The sequence below is a fragment of the Ostrea edulis genome, chromosome 4 (genome assembly GCF_947568905.1).
Source record: "Ostrea edulis chromosome 4, xbOstEdul1.1, whole genome shotgun sequence".
NCBI classification, from domain to species: Eukaryota; Metazoa; Mollusca; class Bivalvia; order Ostreida; family Ostreidae; genus Ostrea; species Ostrea edulis.
This window is the reverse complement of record NC_079167.1, coordinates 34,465,222-34,488,234: the sequence shown is the minus strand read 5'-3', so window position 1 is coordinate 34,488,234 and position 23,013 is coordinate 34,465,222. Positions and strand designations below refer to the sequence as shown.

Below are 23,013 nucleotides of genomic sequence, written 5' to 3'. Positions count from 1 at the left end.
ACATGTACATGACCCGAAATGCTTAGATTATGATTGGTGATCCACATAATGCGAAAAGCTTACATTATACTTAGTGTATCTACATCACGAGAAAAGATTATTTTTAGTGTATCTACATCTTATGGCATGATTAGTGAATCGCCTACATCAGGCATGTATATGTGATCTTAGCATTTCTTGAACAGATAAATATTGATTTTTCTTTGGCTAAGAGTTTAGGATACTGTGGAATCATCATTGTTCGTGGGAGGATGGATGTTCGTGGATTTCGTGGATCACTCTTACCCACGAATTTAGGTGTCCTCGAACATTTTTTAAAACCAAATAGAGTTATTTCTCCTAGTGCATCGTATCGCTTAGCCTCGAACTTACGTCCCCGCGAACCAGCAAAACTTTGCTTACCCACGAACATTGGCCCCCACGAATTTGAATGATTCCACAGTAGCTTTTTTCCAATGGAGTTTTGCGCAGATTTTGGCGTGAATGAGTCATATGTGTTGAAGGAAATCTGAGTACCCTGAGGAAAAACAAGTAGGTGACCACCATACCTTTCACATACAACCACTGCCAAAACGAAGGTAACTGGTCCACGTTTTCTGTGACCAAACAATAGATAAACACGAATAAGCTACAACTGTTTTTATTTTACACCATTGCTTAGTTTGGCGTGCTGACGACCAATGGCATTCATAGATTCTTTTAAATCGCCTCAAGATTTTTATGATTTTCCGGAGAAAAAAATCGTGATGGAAAATATAATTTTTATTTGAAATGATGGAAATAATCTGGTTTTTTGATCAAGAAAATCAGTTGTCGATATTTTCAATTCCAATAGGGTTGGTGTAAATAATAAATTAGTTCCTAATACATATGTTAATCAGTAGTACATATGTTAATTAGTAGTACATGAAAGGTGAAGATAACGAACAGTGGTCAATCTCATAACTCCTATACAAGCAATACAAAATAGATAGTTGGGCAAACACGGACCCCTAGACACACCAGAGGTGGAATCGGGTGCCTAGACGGGGTAAGCATCCCCTGTCGACCGGCCACACCCCCGTGAGCATATATTAATTAGTAGTACATATGTACTAGTACATGTTAATTATCACTATGGAGATACAGTGCTAGCGGATTAGACGGCCTCGTTGTATTCCGGAAAAATCCGGTTGTTAATACGAAAGTAGAATTGTGCTGTTGTGAACACGTGGGAGGAGCTGTCTAAGAATGAAAAATAAACGGTGACATATCGGCTTTGATGATAATCAATGGCTTTGTGATTATGAAATGCTCTTTTAAGGGTAGGTTAAGGAAACTATTGCAATACATGTCGTTGCATACAATTTATTTAAAGTGCTTGATTTGTACAAAATGAATTAAAATGATAAAAGGGTTATCCAACTTTTTTCTAATCCAAAACCTGTCAACATTTTGATATCGATTGTTTTTGGAACAAACGTATTTGGAACTCTAAAAATAAAACGTCTTGCATGCATTTCCAAGTCAATTTATTTTTACTATCTATAGATACTCCAATGCACTACCCATTGGGCAATACTTAATCACAAATTCACAAAGCATCCGGATTAACTTTGCTTTAGAAATGTGGAATTCACTTATATAATCACTTAAAAACCCTAAACCAAAAAAAAAAAAAAAATCTCACTTTGGGTGTGTGACGCGCTCAGAAGGGGTTTTGACCAAAGACGAATAATAATGCTTATTCTATGAACAAGAGTTATTCTTCCTTCCACGCAACAACCATCTGTCTCGGGTTAAGCTTCAAATGGCGCATCATTGAAATATATGAATTTTCTCTCGGTGAGGAATTGCATAAAGCAATTATATTTGTATATTGTATAGTATAATTGTGCACAAAAATTATAGTACAGACCGTACTCCAGGGACATATATATCAAGAAATCAGAAGAGTTTTACCGAATGGTAACTTTGTAACCAGGTTACACTAGGAAATGGGGTTAATAGGGTTACTGTGGTCCTGCCGTATCTACATATACATGTATGACACGAAATCAAAACAGTTTCCCTGAGTGATTTCTCTTCAGTGTTAACGAGGGTTATATCTATCTTGCGACACTCGACATAGATGCGCGAGACATTCGAGGAGTTCCGATTGAGGGCCCCACACCAAAGTCTTTCACAATATATTCATGCGCGCAGTGCGTGGTGGCTTAGAGAAGTTGAGTTAAGTTGAACTTCTAAATAGGAAAGTCAGCGCGAAAACTTTTGTTTATCTTAATGTTTGGAATCAAGACTGATCGTATGTGTTTCCAAAAAAAAATCTTTAAGAGACAAACCATGTTCCAGATGAAGAAGAGCTCGTTTTCCAGAAAACACCTTTTGGTGACGAAATCGTGCCCAACCCCTATCGGAAACGAGCTAATGTCCCAGAGAATACCTTTTAAAAGCGAGGTCTCATTCCAGAAAATACCTTTTGGTATTTGAGACTCCCAAAGTAACTTTTATACACAGCTTTTGGACGTATACACATACTCGGAAAACATCTTTGGATACAAGTACCAACCCAGAAAATATCTTTGGATACAAGTACCGACCCAGAAAATATCTTTTGGATACAAGCTTATACCCAGAAAATTCCTCTCATACAAACCGCATACTCAGAAAACACCTTTTTTGAAAAAGATTCGTTTCCTAGAAAAACAAAACAACTTTTGGACACAAATTCATGTCAAAGAAATTGCATGTTCCATGCATAGAATAACTATAATATTTAGAACACTCGTGCCCAAGGAAACACAAGGAGACAGGCAAATATCTGATAAAACAAACAAAGAAACAACTTTTGTATTAGCTGCTGACTATTTCGAAAAATAGATTAAAGCCGATGACATTTATCAATATTACTGGACAATATTTTAGCAATAGATCACCGGATTATTATGTTGCACCATAAAATTTTATGATTGTATTGAATTCAGTTTCTTAGTTTATTAGAGGAATGCTAACTTGCTGTTAACGAGAAGTGTAGTATTGAGATGCTGCAGTGGCTTGATACAAAGTGAGTTGACCGTCAATGCTGTTTGGCACAGAGCAAGACTATGGGTTATTGGAATAGAATTCTAAGAAACAAAACGCGTTAGTCTGCAAACCCTGTTATATGTGTGTCTGACGTGATCCGTAATCCGGAATTCGCTGCGGCATCCGTTAATGTCCTAGCTGCGGTAACTAGTTTTGATGAACAAGACGCTTTTCTACTCATAAAGCTTGCCAGAGTGGTCAAACATTTGGAGGATCGACCACGGAAACTATGGAATGTCACAGATTCGCATCTCGTCAGGAGGATCATACCGACACATTTAGAAATAGTACTGGATGGTGACTTCACATTTCCGTCGCGCGCCATGAAACTTCAGACACACATATAACACACTTCATACACACATATAACACACTTCATACACACATATAAAACACATCAGACACACATATAACACACATCAGACACACATATAACACTCATTGGACACACATACAGCACACATCAGACACACATACAGCACACTTCATACACACATACAACACACATCATACACACATATAACACATACCAGACACATATAACACACATCATAAACACATATAACACTCATTGGCCACACATCAGACACACATACAGCACACATCAGACACACATACAACACACTTCATACACACATATAACACTCATTGGACACACATATAACACACTTCAGACACACATATAACACACATCAGGCACACATATAACACACGTCAGACACACATATAACACACATCATACACACATATAAGACACATCATACACATATATAACACACATCACACACACATAGAACACATATCAGACACACATAGAACACATCAGACACATATAACACGCATCAGACACACATATACAACACACATCAGACACATATAACACGCATACAACACACATATAACACGCATCAGACACATATAACACACATCAGACACACATAGAACACACATCAGACACATATATAACACACTTCAGACACACATACAACACACATCATACACACATATAACACACTTTAGACACACATATAACACACTTCAGACACACATATAACACACATCAGACACACATATAACACACATCAGACACATATAACACATATCAGACACACATATAAAACACATCAGACACACATATAACACATAATATGCATACACAGAACACATAACAAACACAAAAACGCAGAACAGACATAAACGGAACACACGTCCGATATACAAAGAACATACCTCATACATGCGCACGCGCATAAGCACACATTTATCTGAGTAAAAAACATATACCAGCTAGTATATTAAAATGTGAACGTTATCGTTGTATTCAATTTCTAAATGTGAATATACATAAATAGTATGATGGTAAAACTTGTCAGCGTTAAATTATTTACTTGTGATAAGAAAATGAGCACCCATCAAAATCATGTTTCAATCAATATTCTATTTCAGGAAATAGTAGGTGGGTTTTAATGGTTCTGTAGTCATTTGAAATTCATATTGAATACTAACCATCATACAGTTGTACCATAACAATGGTTGCGATATTGATAATTAATAAAAATAGTTAGCTGAATTACAAGCAGAGAGACGGTTTATTTACTTTCATTATAGGGTATAGAATAAAAGCAAACAAAAAGATGAAAAACGCCGACAAAATGCGCAGTCTATATTGACAGTGTACACAGGATAAATTAAGGTACCATGTGGTCCAATAATTACTCAGGTATACAGAAAAAAATCATTCACTCTCTGAAATGAGATAATTTTTGTTCATTGTGCTAACATTATGGCATTGAAATTTTAGACCTTAATTAGATACAAATAAAATGCATACAAATCCACTGCAACAATACTGCAAAGGTCATATAAATGTCGAGTCTGTGACAGTCTGACAATCTCTAAATTCCATGCTTTTGTAGCATGTGGAGTATCAATATCGTAAATATCTGAAAAGCCTGTGAGTGAGCGCACCTGCCTCTGATTCTGTGACGTCACAATGAAGTGTGTACAAATGAAACGTCTTTATTTCGTATAAACATAACAATAGGAACAAGTGAAAACGAATTGGCTTCGTGAAAAAATAATTAAATCAGCAAATCTAGAGGGTGTTATTCACATCGAATATTTTTCATGACACCACAGGACAACATGAAACTACTCCATCAAAACTTACTTTAACATGAAAGTAATCGAACAGAATTATACGGTGTTGTGCTTGGACTCTTGCACTCATGAAACTTAAGACTGAAAACATGATCTATCTGTAACATTTTAAGATATAATTGGAAATAAGATCTCAACAGTTTGATACAACATTTAAATGTCAATAACTGCTTAAAATGAAAATTACACAAATCAAATTACGAACAATATCTAAAGTTTGAACAGTCATTCGCCTCTGCATTTTTTTAAGACTTAATGATCGAAAACGACATAATTAGAGATACAGTGTAGATTTATGGTCTCCCTCACATCTGCAATACAAAAATTCGTTTTATAATTCTAATAATACAATAGAACTTCTGTTTACTATTAATGGGTTGTATTTTCCAAAGAGAGTCAGCACCAAAGTATATTTCATTGTGAACATGTGCCTAGTGACGAATTCGTTCACCTTTTCGAGGTAAAATTTTAACAACGAAACATTCAAAGTTACTACATCTTAGCCGAGTTAAAACTACACAGGACATACCATACAGCTGTAGTACCTTATGTATAGAATCGGGTGACCTCCATTCACATACTCGTAATATATTACTACTGCTAACTTCACAGACAGTCTCTCCGTACATATTACTAGTAACAATACCCTGTTTCTTAGTTTCCAGAGACTTTAATGTGTGTTATCATTGAAATACTCGCTAAACGTTGCGTTTAAAAGATCTAACAAAATGCATCTTAACAAGAATATCATTTTAAAAAACCCACTAAAATACTGCTACATGAATATTTGTTTATCTAAATATTTCAAGCTCCCATCCATCGTCCAATACCCAAGGTTGACTTCGTCATCTTTTTACCATCCGCTAGTTAACTACGCAGAGAATACCTCGTTGACGATTACTATACAAGGATCATTTGATTGGCGCCATTGCAAGACCTCAAGATGGGATTTGAACCAATTAAAATGCGCGTTATGCATTTGTATATGGCTATAAACTAATTCCGAAATAAACCAACATGAATCGCTTTTCAGTTGTGTACCAGTTTACTGTTCTCGATTGTTTCACAACCTGTAAGAATTTGTATTCTACAAACCGATAATCGTTATTTCGTAAATTTATACCGAAGAGTTCCATTTCTCATCAACGACGGTTTCCTAGCTATTTATCCACGGGTGGTGAGTATAAAAAAGAAATCAACCATGGATGTTCGTCGATGACTTCCATTATGTTTGTTCGCTACAATGTGCACATCAGAAAATCAACATGACGTAAGCAATATGTGACTACTATACATGTCATGATTACCATTAAAAGTGAATTAGAAAAAATAGCCGTCACCAGTGCCACCGACATTATGATTAAATACATCAGTTAATCAATATCTGCTCAACATGAGAGGTGTCCAAAGTCATCGTTGATTTTCCATTATTGCATACAATATACAGATTGTACATATCCTATTCTTGTGCTGTGCTGAAAAATTCCATTCTGATACAGAACATGGAAGTATATAGATAATGAATTTTAATAAAAGAAAACAATTCTCCATGCCGAACAAAATTGTGATACTCGTCACTCGGTTAACAATGGTCCGAGAAAATGCTAGCTGTGAGAGAATTCGGCCATTTCGAAGTTTTTGAGAACATCGTCCGTAAGCGTGAATGAATCTAGAGAATCGTTGTCTTTTTCGCTGTTTGGCTTCGTGAATTTCCTGATGCGGTCTAAACACGACTCGCTTCTAAAGATCCCTATTAGAGTTTTGTAGGGTCCCGTTTTGTTCCGAAAGAACACATTTTTCTTTCCCGTAGTAAGTTGCGTTTGGCATTGAAGATTTTTCTGGACGGCTACGCTGTCTAATGTCACCAGCACGTGCTTATCACTGGTGTCCTCGTCACAAAGATCGATACAACTCTGGGGGTAGAGCTTACTCTTCAGTGTAAATCCCCGCGCGTCTGACCGTGAGAGGTCGCTGGTGAAACTTTTTGATGAAGTAACATCGTCTAAAAGCATTCGTTGTCTGTCGTCTGTTGTATCACATGACACCGAATGAATAATCCGCCCGTTCGGAATCCCATGGTGGTCCACGTGGACCGACACTTGAGTGAGACTGCGCTGATCGACTTCTAGCGTGTCGGGAGTCGTGGGTGGACTTACTTGAATCTGTGGGGGAGTGTTGTTTTGAGGAGAAGTCCTAAACGCAGGGTTATCAAAACAAGATCCCCGATCATTCTTTTCTGTGTCCACAGAATTATTTTGAATGTCGTGGTGATCACAACTCTTTGACAGGCGATCTTGGAAGACCGCTCTTCTTTGGTGACGTCTTTCATGACGTAATGCTTGCCGGTGTCCGGAGCGCGCGCGAATATTAGGGAGTGACGAAGTCTTTAACCATGTATCATATATATATTTCTTTCTTCGTGATCGACTTGGATTCGGGGAAACTTCATGGCTGTCTTTCCATTTACGTTGAATTTCTGGTGTGATGATAAGCGCGGGTGTGCTGATACTAAGCGCTTTGAATAGAGTCGGGTATCTTTCCTCAATCGATTTCTGCTTCTTCGTTCGTTTTGGGATGGGGACCTGAATGCCCCTGAAGTAATTCTTTCTGAATTCGTTGATGATCATATCGTATAGGACGTCCCTCTGGACTTGTTTAACGTTGACGTGCTGCTGAGGTAGAATGTTACAAACGTACTTCTCTTTGATTTCGCAGTAGAGAACTACAGCAATTATCATGACGAAGAACCCAACGCCCATAAATACCGGACCCACGTACGCTAGAATCTTTAAACCCTCTGCAGACACGGCACCTATAGTATTGTCAGTGCCGTTGCTATTTAAAACTTTGGTTTTGTCTTCCTCGGTGATTCCTAGAAACTTACTGGGGTTATATCCAATGAAACTCATAAGCGTCCCGCTAATCAAGATCAAAATCCCTATCGCAGTTCCTACCAGAGTAGGAATCAAACACGGCATGCGCACACACTCGTACCATTTGAGTTTTCGCTGTATAACATTTCGTCTGGAAGGTCTGGAGAACCATGATCGCTTAGAATCCGGATTACTAAGGTGCACGTGCGCACGAGGCACAAACATTGCGCGTTAAACAACTGCGTCATACGGACGTTTTCTCACGCTGTTTTGGAAACGTCTCGCCCAAGACATCTGTAGATTGGGATGGAAGTTGGAATTCACGAGGTTTTAAATTCCAATGCCACTTTCACAATCCTACAATAGAGAATAATCAATAATAAATATACACCAACGTTAAAGTATGAAATAATGATAACATCTAAATACTTGTTTCCATTTTGTAGGTGAACCAAAGGTAAATATTAAGATATAATTTTCTGCGTTTTATTCTACATGCCTGGTTGATGAAAGAGAGTTACGATAACTTTACAGAAATATCATGAATAATGAACGAAAAGGGAAACATCAAAACGCAGATAAAAGAAAACGATACCACACTATGTGTGTCGATATAGCGTATGAATTTACATGTACTTTCAAAACTTGCCTGCATGCGTAAATTGTCGAACTTACTTTCCGGCAAGTGAAATGGCGGGCTGTGTATGGCGCATACGGTCAACGGAGATTTCATAATGTCATAAATAAATATGTTTTAGACAAGGTTATGTTCTTTCCGCGGATCAGACTATAATTCCTCACTCAATAATCGATAGCCTTACACTGACAAACCAAACAAGAGGCGGATTTTATGTGTTGTTACAATTTGCCACCTTCCCCCTATGAACAATAGTGTTGTGAATTATTTATATAACTGTTATGAAACGTCGTCATGAAAACTCACGATGCTTGTCTGTTAAATGACTAATTATAAAGCTAGAGGTGTATGGTCCAGAGTTCTGTGTTATAAAATTACGACAGATTTGTACATTATATATAACCAGATTATATCTCCCACATCCAGACTCTAACTGCCATGATATAATCTGTATTGTCACTGCCAGACGTTATATATCGGGACCCAGGTTCACTGGAGTCTGGCTACCAGTGGCATCTGGTCCTGAAGTCCTAATGCCCATCACTCTCGGAGTCCGTGATTTACTGTGACAGATGGAACACAGCCGGAGAGTAGGCTATACTGCAAATGTATACAGCTCCCCAACTGAGATAAACACCATACTGTAACACTTTCTTATACATACGTAAAATATCACCACCATACTTTTTTTTTTTTATCTGTGTGTGTTTAGTCCTTTTAAAATCATGATCTCTATAAAAACACACATGCAATATGCAAACCTGTCAAGCAAGAGTGGGTCCACAGGGAATCCGGACCCCACCCGTCCCCCCCCCCCCCCCCCCCCATGGTACAAAATACATAATTATGCTTATTTCTAGATATTTTAGATGCAAAATACTGAATGTATTACGCCTTGTATACCGGTAAGTTCAACCCCTGAAAAAAAAAATCACCATAAGTGATACATAACTTCAGGGACTAATTTCTGAATGTAGATGGGTTGTATACATATGTACTAATATATAAGTATAAATTATGTACTGATATACATGTATAGGTTTAAATTGTGTACTGATATACAGGTATTAATTCCGCACTATGTACACTGTGTACTAATATGTGAGTAGGAATCGTGTACTCGGTACGTTAGTTTTACGTCCGGGCGACAACGTTTTCCGTCATCTCGAGTACACAGCCATTCTGTTGCAATGAATCACGACCTCTAGACTTTACTGCTCATAAGATCATAACATTGGTAAAGATAAGTCAAATTTCCCCAAAGCAAATTGGAGACTGAAAATGAGTAAACATCTCTCTAAAAAACAAACAAACAAACCCCAAAGTAAAACCTCCGCTAGCTTGATGCCAAAAGAGTGGAGACGACTCAGCACAATATATCGCCTTATTCTTGGATCATATGTCCCTGATGTATCGTTGGCAGATTATTGTGCAATTTTAAACCGGTTGTGTAAGTTTTGAAACCTCGTTAAACGATCCTGTCGAGACGTCATAACTTTCGGTCGGCCAATTCGAAGACGGTCAGGGGTTTTACCAGCCATTCTGGGCGACTTGCAATTGAACGGAGTTTCAACTCTTATCATGTCATTTGAACTCTACCCAAGTAACCCTGCTTTTCACGGGGGTTAGTGTGGTAGGAGCATGTCGGTCTTGTAAGGACATTACGCATGTGTCAGTTTCCCAACGATGGGTGTGATTAGTTGGGGTGATATACACGGGTGTAAGAACGTGGAATATTTACCCTTACTAACTCTAGTATGAACCGAACCTCTAAGGTCTTTGTAAATATGATATATTGTGCTTTTCACAACACCCAGAACTCTTGTTACAGCATTTTAAGTGTAACTACCCTGCTGTTATGTTACAGCATTTTAAGTGTAACTGTCCTGCTGTGCTATGTTACAACATTTTAAATGTAACTGTCCTGTTGTGTTATGTTACAGCATTTTAAGTGTAACTGTCCTGCTGTGTTATGTTACAACATTTTAAGTGTAACTGTCCTACTGTGTTATGTTACAGCATTTTAAGTGTAACTGTCCTGCTGTGTTATGTTACAGCATTTTAAGTGTAACTGCCCTGCTGTGTTATATTACAGCATTTTAAGTGTAACTGTCCTGCTGTGTTATGTTACAGCATTTTAAGTGTAACTGTCCTGTTGTGTTATGTTACAGCATTTTAAGTGTAACTGTCCTACTGTGTTATGTTACAGCATTTTAAGTGTAACTGCTGTGTTATATAGACTAATTATTAGTTCTCAAAAGTCAGCTATCGAGAGCCAAGGTAAAATTAATAGCAATACTGACGATACCCCATATTAATAACAATAGTGACGATACCCCATATTAACAACAATAGTGACGATACCCCAAATTAATAACAATAGTGACGATACCCCATATTAATAACAATAGTGACGATACCCCATATTAATAACAATAGTGACGATACCCCAAATTAATAACAATAGTGACGATACCCCATATTAATAACAATAGTGACGATACCCCAAATTAATAACAATAGTGACGATATCCCATATTAATAACAATAGTGACGATACCCCAAATTAATAACAATAGTGACGATATCCCATATTAATAACAATAGTGACGATACCCCAAATTGTATTCAATAAGACAGGCATGCAGGACAGCATTGTTTTTCAGGAAGGGGGGGGGGCTGCTGGAAGAAAAGTTTATAAACTTCTGGCCAAAAACACGCAATGTAATGTGAAGAATCATATCTTGAAAACTGAACGGAAAGACGGACAGCCATCGCTGTAAAAAGACTGATGTATAAAAACTAAATCAATGCTTGCACAATAGGAATGATGGGTAATCTGCATTAAACGATCTAATATAATGGGTTTTTTTTCTTTCTGAAGCCATGATTTATAGAACTTTACTTACTGATACAGCCATCATGAAGCTGTGACATACTTATAAATTTGTATCTTTTCCATCGTATGAATAAAATGTCCTAGATTAAAACTTATGACAATAGGTAGATAGACAAACCAAGAGATCCGTGCAGGCAACGAAATTAAGGGGAAATATTCGCTAAATGCGAGTTAAGAATTGAAATTTCGAGTGAAAAATCACAAGTGATTGCAACTTTTTGCGAGTGAAAAAAAACCGAGCTTTTTTTCGGATTTCCTCGGTATATTGGCTGTACTTTGAAGTTTACAATAATTTTGTCTTGTGCGTAGAAACGCTTTACAGAATGAATATACAAGTATTGAAAAAGTAAACGTGGATCGCTAAGGCCAAGGTCATCTCAGTCAGTGATGTCGAAGATGGCCTACTTCATGCATACTTCGGGCGTCTCAGAGACGTCTGATTTAAATAGCAAGCATGTTGATCTCGTCCGTGTTTACATGAAACAACACATGAAAGTGTTAGTGTCACCGCTTCACGCGGTGTCCTTCTGTAGTCTATAGTCAAACACTTAAGGTAGTACTCTACATCGTCATAATGGCTGACTTCCTTTAAAAACATGGATGAAAAAATTCGATATCAGCAATATTTGGCCTTTTCCTTTTCTATTTAAATACTTAACTGAGTAGCTCAGTAGGTTAGAATACCGACTGCAGATCTGTAGGTCGGAGGTTCGAGTCCAGCAGGGGTTTTAATTTTTTTTCAGATTACCTTCCACTAAAACTGTATTTTTTGACAAAATAAAGTAAATTTGAAAATTTTCAACTTCAAAATATTGTTGTACATATCCTCCACTTTTCATCTACGTCAAATTTCTCTGGTGTAGCACACCTCCTTAAGAGTTCGCGGGGTTTTTTTTTCAACTAGAATTTTTTAGATGAAATTTCCAAAAGTTTTGAACATATAGTTTGAATTGGCGCAAACAAGATTTCAAACCACATAATGTTGTAAATAGGTGGTAGATCTATGGACAGCGAGTTCGCCGCACAAGTGTACCCTATGACCCTCACCATGCACCGATGATACTTGTATGTTGTCTGATAATTCATTAAATTTGAAATGAAAGAATTCTCAATATTATTTTTATTATTGCACTTTACAGAAGATTTTAAAAGATTTTCCCTATATTTTGATATAGATGCATGCTTGTTTTCTTAAATTCCTGTAAAACAGCAATCGATTGAAAAGTGCTAGTAAAAGCTCAATTTTGCTAGTTGGAAAATAATCACTAGCTAAAATTTGCTAGTAGTGAAAAAAGTTAATTTCGATCCCTGCCGTGTGAAAATCTTTACCCAGAATTAAGTTCTACAACCTGTCAATATTTCAAACATCAAAGAAAATTAGAAAATTTTGAGAATAAAAATCCTTGCAATACGTTCATCTTCAAGTTATTTACAAAGACCCTAGCTTTATAACTGGGAGAGGAGTTCAAATGACAAACCAAGCTCTCATTTTATAATGGTTGTAGCGTTCGCTTCATAACCAGGAGGTCGTGAGTTCGAACTCGTGAACATAGGTAGTGATTGCTCATTCGCCAAATGCTCGAAATTTAGAAGTGAGAATCATGGGTCTTTTGGATAGACCTTAATAATTGAGGTCCCATGTCGCGGTAGGCGTTGGCACGTTAAAGAACCCTCACTGCTACGAACGTTAGCGCTAAGCATAGGCCTAAATTTGTGGTACATCACCTATAACTGATGACGTCTCACTATGAATAAAAGATTCTTGATGGGACGTAAACCAAACCAAACATACAAACTCATTATATAATATTTCCTCAAAACTGAGTGACTAAGTTCAACAAGGTACAATTTTCTTTTTAAAAAAAACCCAATCAAACAAAAACTGAAGAAAATCAAAATCCTTGCCACATGCACATCTTCAATACCCATACAGACACCCTGTAAAACAAGAAGGTATTCACTTGAAAATTGTGGAAGGAATTAAACGGACAAACTATGTAGCTCCATATAACATTAATTTTCAAATAAAGGGGCAAAACTCCTGCAAAAGAGGTCAAAATGAATCAAAATTGCAACATCATCTAGAGTAACCCACAAAGACGCTACGCTACATAGCTTGATATGTGACAGAGAAATCAAATTAGAAAAAAAAAAAAAAATGGACAGACGGACGGACGGACGTACATACATCGCTGTATATATAAAGAAAGAAAAACAATATACGGAAGGGATACACATTCTAGATGTGCTGCAGCCCGGATGAGTCACAGGGGCTTCTTATCCATTTGTTTCAATCTATAGCCCCTGTGGATGAGTCACAGGGGCTTCTTATCCATTTGTTTCAATCTATAGCCCCTGTGGATGAGTCACAGGGGCTTCTTATCCATTTGTTTCAATCTATAGCCCCTGTGGATGAGTCACAGGGGCTTCTTATCCATTTGTTTCAATCTATAGCCCCTGTGGATGAGTTGGCGTTATCCGTTTTCTTTGTTCTGATCTTTGGCACCACAAGTCGCGACTTCGATTCTGACCGTAATGGTCGACTTGGTTTGTTTTGATTTAAAACGCTTGCGATGTATGACGGCACAGATCTGCAGAAAGAACAATATGTATAGGTCAAAATCTTAAATTGAGGTCGGTAATGGATGGGAAGCCATTGGAGTTCCGCCAGAATCGGAAATATGTGTTCCCGTTTCAGCGACCTCGTAACAAGACGAACAGCAATATACGATAGTTTTTCTGCATTTGAGTCTGATTTGTGTTTGAATCATTGCAATCCTTTTAAAATATCTGTGTATTTTAGTTCATCCAAATAATTTATGCCTTCTGTGTTTATATTTTATGGACGGGCTTGAAAAAAAAAGCCATTATGACATTGGGATAGTAAATTTGTTAGATTAACTTGCCAGTATGGCTAGTGTTTCAGAAAAGACTGATATAGATATCAATTTATTTTCTCATGAATAAATTGAATCTCGGTACTTGACTGCATAAATTAATGAATATGACCACAAAATATATGTGTTCATCCCAGAAGATGTCAAACTGAGATGCATATATCCCCTATTTTCCCTAGATCTTCTATCTTTCGATATAAAAATATGGACGCCATCCAGTCTGTCTGTGAAAAAAGACGCTAGACACTGAGAAGAGACAACGGTGTTATCAGACGTGATCGTGACGTGACGTGATCGTGACGTGACGTGACGTGACGTGATCGAATAAGGTTAAAAATGTAGTCTTTATTCCTAATTTAGATTTCAGCATGTGTACTAAAATACTGCCAGTTTTAAAATGTTTAGATACGTCAGATTGAAATACAGCAAAACGCGGGAGCTTTCAGGGGCTTGACATCCTGGCCCTGGACCAACTTGCGGCCTAAAAGTGACCGCAGACCCCATTTCCACGTCCTCCATAAACTGAAATCTTGGATCAGCCCACATACATATACATATACTTACAAGGCTGGAGACGGGGATGTGAATTTTATGTGCTACTTCAGTATAGCAGGACCATGTAGCACACGGACAGCGTAATGTAACATTTTCTGCTGATTTTACGGATTTATTGCTTCAGATTCACTCTGATCATATGAAGTCACAAATGTGTTAAATATTTGTTCTTTTATTTTTCAGTTTATTACAGTTTGTATTATTTTAAACAACGATAACTAAAAGTTTCGAGTACGCATTTCTGTCTAAACATTCTACGGATAGCGCACTGCCTAACATCATTCACACATCCATTGCACCCTACCGGGTCGACACTACAGTAATAATAAGTACTGCGATTGTCAAGTTACATTTAACATTTCTACAGTTCTACATTTTTTCAAACGTTGAACGAACTGTGCAATGTACAGTTCCAGGGGTATAATTTTGATCCCATTGGCTTTCCATAAAGGAATGAAATTAATGGTTTATAGACACCACACCATTCCAGAATATAGCTTTAGTAATTTCTGTGTGAATGGAAGCCTCTACCCATAGATAAGTATCCTATGCATTCGTTTTGAATGAGCTCAGCACCCCCTCTCCTGAATTCAGTTAACGACTAAATAAAACAAAAATTACCTGCAACATCATCTTGAACACAGTTCGCATTAATGACACTTTTTCTATTTATATTTAGGGTCAACACAGCAAGCATCAAACTCTAAATTGGCAAATGGTATATGTAAAAATAAATCTTGAAAACATAGCGGTTCGATTGTACCAAAACTTACAGACAAGACATGCTTGCAATGCCATGTTCTGAAACACCCTGTATTATACATCCGGGCTTTCTTTCTTTTTTAATTTGGAACCATTATCTAAAGTGAAATGGGGCAAATAACTCCAAAAAAATCACCGTAATAAGATACACCAAAAAAGATGAAATGAAATTCAGACAAAAACAACAACAACAACAAAAACCTCAAGTACTTACAATCATAAACCCATGCTCAACTAGTTGCCCATTCCCAATAACCGACAATGGAGTACGCCTTGACAACATGAATTGATAATTCTTTTATTAATGGCTGTGGAGTGTTTTCGGAGTTCTATGAATGTCCCCTGAATTGTTTATGTTCGGTATTCCCACTAGCAATGTTTTCACTCAAAAACAAAGCAGCAATTAGTGATTATTGTAACGAGTAATGTATCGCACCAATTAGACTTAATCTGACTTCTGATAATGAAACGCAGAATCACGTGACAAGGTTGGAAACTAGCGGGGTTCAATTACCCAAAAGCGATATACTTCGCCTATTACATTATTGATTAAACAATTGAAGGAAATTTCGTACCTAATTATAAAAAAAAATCCCCGGATGCCTTTTTACTTTTGATCAGTAATGTATACTACATATTGTAGAAAAGGAGATTGCTCCCTTCTTATCTTGAAGCCGTATAGGAATTGCGAGTTATTTGACAAATATCATGAAGAATGTTCGGAACTAGAAGAATCAATTCTAAATTGTACGATCATTCCAGATTAAGGTCTCTTATTTACTCGGCGGTTTGAACTTCTGGTAAAGTTCAAATTAGTGCAAGTGAATATCAGTTTTACCAAAAAAAATTCTGACCCTGAATATGTGTCACTCCGTCATTCATCCATAAGATAAGTAGGTGCCAATATCATTAACAGCTCAAAATATAGTACTACTGATAGAAAGAAGCTCGCACCCCCTTTCAAGTCAACAAAATTGTATATTATGACTGTTCACAGAAATTGTGCAGACACCATTGCCTTGTTTTGTCAAACTTTTTTTTTTAATTCACAAAAGGCACGGGGCTTGCTGATTGTCTTTTGTGATTTTTTTTTTTTTTTTACAATGAATAAAAAAAATCGGTAACTAACGAGCAAATGTTATGTAACCCGTTTCACCCATAATTATATATTGATTAAATTAAAGCAGGGTCAAAGGTCAGTAAACGAACACAATCACGATTGAAGTAACATGAAAAAACCATTCGGAAGTAATGTAACAGCGGGAAAAAACCATTACTAGTCAATTTTACAGAAACGGTTCTAAACATGTCGACTGATATCATGACCCTGACCCCAGTTAAAACATATGACATTAATTTTGACATTGCGATTAAATTAATATATTCCTGCTTCATCCAATTGAACAGATATAAAACATGATCCTGATCTTAACTATTCTAAAGAATATGTAAACAACGTTCTGTACAAAACAGAAATGATAACCTTGTTGAACTCAATCTAAGAAATATCACAGGAATTATGACATTGTTTATATGTACAGTAGTTGTGACCTTGTTTTATGTGTACAGTAATTGTGACCTTGTTTTATGTGTACAGTAGTTGTGACCTTGTTTTATGTGTACAGTAGTTGTGACCTTGTTTTATGTGTACAGTAATTGTGACCTTGTTTTATGTGTACAGTAGTTGTGACTTTGTTTTATGTGTACAGTAATTGTGACCTTGTTTTATGTGTACAGTAATTGTGACCTTGTTTTATGTGTACAGTAATTGTGACCTTGTTTTATGTGTACAGTAATTGTGACCTTGTTTTATGTGTACAGTAATTGTGACCTTGTTTTATGTGTACAGTAATTGTGACCTTGTTTTATGTGTACAGTAGTTGTGACCTTGTTTTATGTGTACAGTAATTGTGACTTTGTTTTATGTGTACAGTAATTGTGACCTTGTTTTATGTGTACAGTAATTTTGACCTTGTTTTATGTGTACAGTAATTGTGACCTTGTTTCATGTGTACAGTAATTGTGACCTTGTTTTTTTTATATAGTTGTACAGGAATTTTGACTTTTAGATAATGAAAAAAAAATCATAAACTTTAGATAATTTTAAGGGAATTAAAACTCTGTTACGGACAATAACAAAAAGATTGTGATTTTTACTGAACATTTACAAATTGGACAGAAATTATGATTAAAAAATCGAGATACATTGAGACAAAACCTTGTTTACTTTACAGAAATAGTCGGAAATAATTTTGTTAAACTAGAAATCTAAACAAGTAAGCTTAGTTTAAACAATATTTATTCGTAGATGTAATAATGTTTACAAACAATGTCTTATACATGTAATAGATTGAGAAACAAACCAAAAGGCTTATATTAATCTCGCTCTAAATTAATTTCGCTCTATAGTAAGCTTTAGTCCTCTCAGAAATTTTAACAATTTTACATATTGTCTCGTAACGACCTTGACACCTAATACCATTGACCTTGTTAATTACACGATATTATGTAGTTATATTAATTATAAGATCAGATGGCATTACGGAAGCACATTTATACAAGTCTACACTGGTCTACAATAACGAGAGTGGATCATGTACTAAGCGTGCTGCACAATATGTGTTCATAGACAAACAGACAGACGGACGAAACCATTTTGATCTCTACGTCGTGGAGGGATTTTAGGTCATTCCATTAAAGCTTCTCTGGCTTAAAACTACATAGAAACATACATACAATCATATGGAAAATGCCACTTGTTCTAGACCAAAATAAAATATTGTACCAGGCATTCAACCATATAGAAAACATGACCTTGTTCCATACATGCATAATGATTATGATTTAATACAAGGCTTTTTAAAATTATATAGAAAATATTGCCTTGTTCCAGACAATTAAATGATACGTTATAGGGTAATATAAAACGACATCCACAAAGAATGAGCTCTTTTAATGTTTTATATTAATTGCACCCTTCAATAGAATAATACGGTGGCATATTTCTGCACCCTGTATGCAAGTTATTTTTCTATAAATTATGTCTACATGTAAGATTAATATGTCGACATGCAGGATAATCATGTCAACATGCAACATAAGTATGTTGACATGTAAGAAAAACGTAATCAGATAAGAATTTAGAAAATCTTCCAATATTATCAAATATCGCCCACATGTGTATTTCCAACATGCTAGATGCAACTTATTTATATCAACACGCAACTTCTTCTTGTTAACATGCAACTTATTATGTTGACATGCAACTTATTTATGTTGACATGCGAGATAATTATGCAGACATGCGACATATCTATGTTGACATGCAATTTATTTATGTCAGCATGCAATTTATTTACGTTAACAAACAACTTATTCATGTTAATATGCAACTTATTTATGTTGGCATACAACTTATTTTTGTTGACATGCGAGATGAATAGGCATGTCGACATATTTATCTCGCATGTCGACATGAATAAGTTGCATGTCGAAATATTTATCTCGCATGTCAACATAAATAAGTTGCATGTCGACATATTTATCTCGCATGTCGACATAAATAAGTTGCATGTCGACATATTTATCTCGCATGTCGACATGAATAAGTTGCATCTCAACATAAATAAGTTGCATCTAGCATGTTGGAAGTCACATGTGGGCGATATTTAATAATTTTTGAAAATTTTCTAAATTCTTATTTGATTATATTTTCCTTGCATGTTGACATATTTATGTTGCATGTTGACCTAATTATATTGCATGTCGACATAATCTATAGAAAAATAACTTGCAAATAGGAGGAAGAAATATGCCACCATAGAATAAGTTTGAGATAGTGAAGGCTTATCTGACTTCTAACCAATCTTTTAGTAAAACATATCTCTTATTAGGATTTCTGTCTTGTCTGGCCATTTTGCAACCCACAACGGTAATTGTCAATACATAGAATATAATAGGATTTAACCATCAGAACCCACCGAGGAAACAATATTTACCCCCTTCCGGAAAGACCTCCAGTCATGAAGCCTTCGTTACGTGTACAAACATGGCGTATGGACCAACATGCTGCATCATGTCCGCGCATATCACCAGTTTGAATTTCCAAAATAATTAGTTTACATTATCATGAATAATATATGAAACACGGAATCTCTGAACATTAAACAGAAATCGCATTTAGCGGCAGTGGATAAGGGGTAAATTGAATAAACTTGTACGGGAGTCTAAGCTTATTGATTCCGCATAATGCAAGAGTTCCCCGTAACATCCGAGATCCTCCGCCGAGGGGGGATTTATCAACACCAAACAAGGAAGACTCCTTCCCAAGGGTTCACATAAATGCTGGTAAAGACATTTTAGAGCGAAATGAAATGCCCATTCTATTCTAAATGATGATGAAGTCTTAAGTTTGTATTCGGAAAATCTCTTGAATATTTCCGAATAATTCGGGAAAAGATACGTTTTTGCTCTTTGTGTTAGCGGTGATCTTATTTCAGGGCATTTTACCCTTTAATTAAGTAAATCCAAATATTTTCGCAGGCTAAGAGAAGGATATGTTAAAGCTCTAAAAACAACTAAGACTGCATGAAAATGAGTAATTTTATATGAACCAAATGTTTAATGCACTAGCCCTTCAGTTTAAAGGATGGTTATGCTATCATCAACACTGATTATATAGAAAAAACCTCACACTCATAAAGTAATACAATATTCTCTTCAGCATGTCCAACACTCGTGTGATACCATGCAAACAATGTAGTGCCCTCGTGACGCAATATTTCTATATGTACGAATGACAATTACTCGGATCACCTCGGCCGATTCCATCTTTGTTGGGAGTGTGTTCGAAATCGCCGTTCTTCGCACGAGTACAAATTCCTGTCGATCCCGAACACCAACTACGCAACCAGAAAACGGGTTCGAGGTGCAAGAACTCATACCACCTCTGTAGGTAGTGTGGTCGAAGAAGAAGAACACGTTCGTGCGCACAGGTTCTCGTCGTTCGAGACTCTAAGAACGGAGCACAAGAACAACGGGAACGGCGACCTCGAACGCACTCTGAATGTAGGGTACCGGAGTCTGCCGAAGTTTGCCGAATGAAATGACGATATACTCATGTGATGCAAAACAATACCCACGTGATACAGTATTCTCATGGGCATGTCACTAGTGTTGGAACATAATAAAGACAAGTTGTGTTAAATTTGGAGGAATGCCACCTAGCAGAAAAGTATTGGGTCATTCACTGAAGAAAAAATTTCACTTTGTTAAGAGATTTCTAGCTTTGAAGAGTCCTTGTATTATGTTTATACATTAACCAATGTTTTGTGTGCAATTAGCCAATGCTGTTTCAATATACTTTATTTCTTGATAAAATATGAATTCATGTGTATAAGAAATGAATGTCTCGGTTTCGTGGAATACATTTAGTAGAACATAATGAAAGCTGAAGTTAAAACAGTGTACAGAATATGGCGTAACGTCCGTTAAAAAGGATGAGCTGTTGCACATTCAATCATCATAAAAGATGTAGTTCCGAATTTTATGTCGTCATGCAATAACAGGAACGCCAAATCCTGAGGTCATCCGACAGTTGGGCCGCGCTGTAACAGACCCGCACTCATAATTTTCGTGGAAAGACACAAAACCAAAAATTAACTCCATCGTAGAAAATGAAACTCAACAGTTGACAGAGGATGTCGTCACAATAACGGAAAATAATGACTAGATCTAACAGATAGCTTTATTAAAATAATGAGTAGATCTAACAGAAATCTATATCATTATAATGACTAGATCTAACAGATAGCTTTATTAAAATAATGAGTAGATCTAACAGAAATCTATATCATTATAATGACTAGATCTAACAGATAGCTTTATTAAAATAATGAGTAGATCTAACAGAAATATATATCATTATAATGACTAGATCTAACAGATAGCTTTATTAAAATAATGAGTAGATCTAACAGAAATCTATATCATAATAATGACTAGATCTAACAGATAGCTTTATTAAAATAATGAGTAGATCTAACAGAAATCTATATCATAATAATGACTAGATTTAATAGAAATTTATATTTGAATAATGACTAGATCTAATAGAAATCTGTATGAAAATAAAGATCCAGGATCATTCCTTCGTTCATATTGTTTCAGTTAACAAACAACAACACAATTGCATAAAGAAAAGACTCCCATAATGTGTTATAGAAAAAAACACAACTGATTTTTTTAAAAACTTGTATACGACTGTGATGCACACTGTGTATAACCTGATATTTTGCCATTAAATACATAGATTATATTACAATCCCGCTCTCTTAGCTCATCGGTTGACTGTGATATTCACAGAGAGAGGAATAAAATGTACAATCAATAGGGATAATTCAATTACAGGTACGTGATTTCACACGAGATAGCCAACTTAATGAGACTCGTCAAAACTGTACTCACCACAGTAAAAAATTCCCGGATGTCCGATGTCACTGATATAAATCACATAGGTTCCTTCTATCGTATTACCTTAATAACGTGCTGCAACATACATAGTGTTATCATTAGGGCTGTGGACTGAGCGCGCCGCCTGATTAACAGTGAACAGCGGATTATTTACCAATAACAATCGAACGCGTCGAAAGCCAATGCAAGGCCTTGTAGGAAGAGTAACACGTATTCACCGGTTTCAACAATATCGCTCAAAAATCAATTTAGTATACTATTGGTAAAAATCAATTAGCTTTTAATTGTAGTTTATAGGAGCTTAAGTCATTTAGTGATCGTTTATAGATATCATCAGGGATGACAGACCAATTACGCTTCCAGAAGGAAGTGTCTGATACCGTTCAACTTCTACCAAACCTAGGCTCTGACGGAAAGCCGACGCATGGGCAAACGTTTGGTGATAAAAACGTTTTTGAACACCGGAGAAGAAAAAATAAATCGATGGGTACTTCGCCATAGTTAATTGTAAACTCCTATCTCTACCCGATATACACCGCTTGTCTTATCACTGGTTCACTGTGTTTATAAATTAATAACTTGATGACGTTAGAAATCCTTTGTTTCTAATATTCCATTCCGGGGTGTCGTAAATGCATAGGATGGTTAAGTTAGATATAAAGGATTATATTTAAAATATATCGATGGACAGACTCT

The 23,013-nt window shown here is 36.3% G+C and overlaps 1 protein-coding gene across 2 annotated transcripts; it reads right to left on the bottom strand.

Moving 5' to 3' along the window:
• Positions 1 to 5,066: 5,066 nt before the first annotated feature.
• On the bottom strand, positions 5,067 to 22,684 carry LOC125671773 (uncharacterized). 2 transcript variants are annotated; one of them, XM_048907661.2, is made up of 2 exons: positions 22,312 to 22,684; positions 5,067 to 8,453 (listed from the first exon to the last, which is right to left on the bottom strand). In XM_048907661.2, the coding sequence occupies exon 2, from the start codon at positions 8,319 to 8,321 to the stop codon at positions 6,828 to 6,830; it is 1,494 nt and encodes a 497-aa protein (XP_048763618.1). In that variant the 5' UTR covers positions 8,322 to 8,453; positions 22,312 to 22,684; the 3' UTR covers positions 5,067 to 6,827. The 2 variants fall into 2 exon arrangements, with proteins under 2 accessions (XP_048763618.1, XP_048763619.1); XM_048907662.2 differs by lacking the exon at positions 22,312 to 22,684 and adding an exon at positions 8,772 to 8,965.
• Positions 22,685 to 23,013: the final 329 nt, after the last annotated feature.

What these genes read in the sequence shown, in the direction of transcription:
- LOC125671773 (XM_048907661.2), bottom strand. Translation starts at nt 8,321, where the DNA reads ATGTTTGTGCCTCGTGCGCACGTGCACCTTAGTAATCCGGATTCTAAG.